The following is a 4,426-nucleotide window of genomic DNA, read 5'->3' as shown; positions in this document are numbered from 1 at the left end:
TTGATGCAATTGCTTTAGCACTACATTATTTGGTTAATATATGTAATAAGATAATTTCCAGTTATTAGTGGACTGTCAATGATTGTTTTCACATAATTAGTTCTTGTTACTTTGCGTAAGCTGATCACCATTTTTCTTGAATGACATGAAATTCATCTATCTCCTGCCTTAAGATTTTTACATATTCGTCCATCTCCTGCCTATGAAATGATCGCACGTTATCGAGTGAATAAGTTATTCCAAGTCCTAGTTACCAATAAAAATCTAGTTTTCCTCCATTCATTGAATTCTCTAGTTGTCTAGTAATTTCTAAGTTGATTCTGTGATTGATAAGGTACTAACTATTTGACTACGTTCATCGCGTGTTACATTAAATATGTGAATTTCTGACTTGAGATGCATCTAATACGTTGCAAGATACCGATATGATGAAGGAGAGATTTTCAAAATTGTTGCTTGGAGAAGACATGTCAGGGTGTGGGAAGGGTGTCTGCGCTGCATTGGCGATTTCGAATGCCATCACCAATCTCTGTGGTAAATATTATTTCCAACGAAAACTAGGTTTCTATTGTTATACCATGATTGACTCGTAGGTTTCACTTTCTTGTTGTTGACCTTGTTTTATCTCATTTTACCCAGCCACACTTTTTGGGCAACTTTGGAGGCTAGAGCCTATTCCTCCTGAGAAGAAATCTATGTGGCAAAGGGAGATGGAATGCCTCCTCTGTGTTAGCGATCACATCGTTGAACTGATACCTTCTTGGCAAACGTTTCCTGATGGAAGCAAGCTTGAGGTGAGAAATTTCTTGGTGCATAGTCTAAATTAAGAGATATGGTGTGTATGTGTTTCGGTTAGTTCTCAAGTACTTCAGTTGCACGTCGAGCATAAGCAAGATTTAAACATGCGTTTTCTATTACGCCAAATACTTCAATTGCATTGTTTTCGTACTTTTGTGTTTTTGGTTTGTTGGAATCGTAAGAGAATGTTTGGTCATAGTTCGATTCTAACTATGTTTCCATAACTATCTCATTAACAGCCCATCTAGGTTTATTAATTTGGCTCATTTATGTCCAAGTGAGCTCGTCACGTACTTATCAAATTCTTAACAAACATTTCCTGATGGGAGTAAGTTTGAGGTAAGCAATATATCGGTTCGTAGTCTAGGCTAAGAGACAACAATAATGTTTGCTAGTAGTTATTGAGTACTTAATTGCGCTTCAAGCGCAAGCAAGATATAATAAGTGTTTCCCATACTTCCCATACTTCAAAATTCATTACATTTGAGACTAATAGTTGTATAAAGTACCTCAATTGCACTGTTTTCTTACCTTTGTGTTTCTAGTTTTTGGGATTTTAGTAGAAAGTTTGGTCATAGTTTGATTCATGCAGGTAAATGTTTCAATAGATATCCCGTTAATAATTCATCTCAGTTTAATAATTTGCCTCATTTATGTCCAAGTTAGCTTGTCAGTACCTATTGAGTTCTTAGTAGTTACAATCGATTATTCTTAACTTGTGGTAAACTTATTCAGGTCATGACCTGCAGACCACGTTCAGATCTGTTCATCAATCTCCCTGCCCTTCGTAAATTAGACAACATGCTCCTTGTAAGGCTTTACTCCTGCTTCATCATTGTACATATCAAATTCGAGCTTAATTTTCTCTAAAAATTAGATTTTCTCTGTAACAGGAAATATTGGACAGTTTTCATGACCAAGAATTTTGGTACGTTGATCAAGGGATTTTAGCACCAGAGACCGATGGCTCAGCCTCTTTCAGGAGAAACTTTCAACGTCAAGAGGAGAAATGGTGGCTGCCCGTGCCCCATGTTCCTGCTGGAGGCCTTCAAGAGAGCTCAAGAAAGCAGTTGCAGCACAAACGAGAATGCACGAACCAGATCTTGAAGGCGGCAATGGCCATTAACAGCAATTCTTTAGCAGAAATGGAAGTGCCTGAGTCCTTTCTTGATTCATTGCCTAAGGTCTCCTCTTCAACTCAAGAATACTCTCACTATTTTCAGAACAATAAATTACAAGGAACCCTCTTCATCTATACCCTGATCATTAAGGAAACTTTTCATAATGAAGTTTGGTTATATGAAGGTCTTGATTGCCCTTGAGTAGAAATCTGAGAGTTTTTACCTGTTCAAAATCCACAATTAATCATTGTTTGATTTCTACCCAAGTACAAATGTTTGTCAATACGTCTGAAGAACAAAACCCCATTGTAGAATTGACAGTTTCATTAAAGATCAAAGGTGATGGGGTTTTCCCGTTGAACTTTTTAGATACGGTTTTCTTTTGGAAAAACATTGCGTAAGATGAAGGGGTTTTCTTGTAATTTACCCTTCGAGAATATTGAATTTAAACAAGTTTTATTCAAATTTCAGAGTGCCAGAGAGAGCCTTGGTGATGTGATACATCGATACATCACCTCTGATCAATTCTCCCCTGAATGCCTTCTCGATTGCCTCGAATTCTCCTCTGAACACCAAGCTCTAGAGATTGCCAATCGCGTCGAGGAGTCCCTTTACGTATGGAGTAAAAAAACTGCATCAAGAGCGAGAAACAATGCAGAGAAGAGGGAGTTATTTGCAGATAGAGCTAAGAGCCTCTTGCTATGCTTGAAGCAAAGGTTTCCTAGCCTTACACAAACCACACTGGACATAAACAAAATCCAATTCAACAAGGTTCTTGTACTCTTCATACCCACTCTTTTAGCGTTAGTTTCAATTAACACCCCCTGAACTTCGGTTGCTCATAACCCCATCGAACTTTGTTTATTCCACTCAACCCCCCTAAACTGGTCTCACTTAAACTCCAATGTAGCACTGTCAACTTTGCAGGCTCGCATCCCAAGCACGTGACAGCAAAAATGCCCCTTAGTTTACTAAAAAATTTACCCTTTTCAGAAAGGGCATTTTCATCATTTCCTTATTAGCAGGTAACAACGTTACTGTTGAGATAAGTTCAAACATTAGGGGGTTGTCCGAAACACCCCCAAAAAGTTCAGGGGGATTAAGAGGAATAAACAAAGTTTAGGGAAGTTATGTGCGAACCCCCCTACCCCAAAAGTTTAGGGAAGTGAAATTAACCCTTTATTCAAGCAAAACCTTTTCGAAACTGACATAAACTCAATACTTTCAGGATGTTGGAAAATCAATTCTAGAAAGCTATTCCAGGGTTTTGGAGAGCCTAGCGTTCAACATTGTTGCTCGAATTGATGATCTATTATATGTCGATGACTTAACTAAGCATTCGAATCCATCTCCATCGATTATGCCAGTGAGCTCGGTTCACAAAAGACTTCCAGTTCCTTATTCAGTGAATGTTTCGAGTAGTCCATATGCCAGTGCTCGTGCAACTCCAAGCATTTCACCTATGCCATTGATAAGCCCAGCTCGCGGGGAGAGGACCCCTTTTATCACGAGAAAGGCTCATAATCGAGGTTTTGGAGTGAAGAAAGTTCTGACAGATTATTTGAATGGTGAAGGGAGAGGGAAGAACAATTGTAATGTTGTTGATATTTCAGCGCCGATTCAAAGATGAAGGAACGGTGGGAAAAAAAAGCTAAGAAATTGACAGGAATCTTGAGAGGTAGAATATTGGACGAAGTCAGGAGCTCACCTGACCGTTAACTGATTTGCCAAAATTTTTAGCTTATGCAATACTGATTTGAGTGCTAGTGATACTCTTTTTTCCTTGTAGAAAATGGTTGAATTGTTTATTGTATGAAGTATTTTATATATAAACAATCATAGAGTTTTCATTTTTGCTATTGAAATTATTAGAGTAGACTATTGTTAACCTTAGATCCAAATACAAAGATGAAAAAAAAATCATACTTCGTTTACCTTATATATGAATATGATTTAATAAATGTAGACTAGTGTATATATAAAGTGTCAAACTATCTAAATACAAATTCCTTAATAAATCAATGTAAATTCATTTACTAAAAAACTACTGAGTAATATGTACTTAATATATATATACTCATTTTTTTTATTTCCTAAAGGCCACGGTCAAGAAGTATCCTGTTCTTATATTAAGTTTGTTTTCCTGACAATATTAAATGGGAAACAACAAATGATTTATCCAAAATTTTGGGATTGACTACAGGAATAGTATTCTTTTATTCAATTCTTCGGATAATATCTTTATCTGTTTGAATACATATCTACATTATACAAATAAGGGTTATTTGCACTTTTGTAACCTAAAACTTCATGTTATGCAGTTAATATGTGATGTATTTATGACAATAATAGACTTATAATGAAAAATAAATCTCTCTATCCCATTTCTTCCTTCTCTTTGTATTAGGACTTTGGTGGAATTTGATCTTAATAAAATGAGGAGGAAGAAATGGGGCGCATGAGATTTGCTTTTCATTATCATTAGGGTATTATTATTAAAAATGTAT

General features: G+C 36.4%; 1 protein-coding gene across 1 annotated transcript in view; it reads left to right on the top strand.

Annotated features, from left to right (window-relative positions):
* Positions 1 to 3,558, top strand: part of LOC109842900 (rop guanine nucleotide exchange factor 7-like) — a 4,245-nt gene extending 687 nt beyond the window's left edge. Inside the window, exons 2-7 of the mRNA XM_020411808.1 lie at positions 418 to 534; positions 640 to 794; positions 1,534 to 1,608; positions 1,692 to 1,982; positions 2,391 to 2,690; positions 3,148 to 3,558. Coding sequence (XP_020267397.1) covers positions 418 to 534; positions 640 to 794; positions 1,534 to 1,608; positions 1,692 to 1,982; positions 2,391 to 2,690; positions 3,148 to 3,549 — 1,340 coding nt within the window. The 3' untranslated portion in view covers positions 3,550 to 3,558. The remainder of the gene's footprint in view (positions 1 to 417; positions 535 to 639; positions 795 to 1,533; positions 1,609 to 1,691; positions 1,983 to 2,390; positions 2,691 to 3,147) is intronic.

The sequence above is a fragment of the Asparagus officinalis genome, chromosome 5, assembly GCF_001876935.1.
Source record: "Asparagus officinalis chromosome 5, Aspof.V1, whole genome shotgun sequence".
Lineage (NCBI taxonomy): Eukaryota > Viridiplantae > Streptophyta > Magnoliopsida > Asparagales > Asparagaceae > Asparagus > Asparagus officinalis.
Note: the sequence above shows the minus strand (reverse complement) of the source record. Positions and strands in the feature narration are given on the sequence as shown.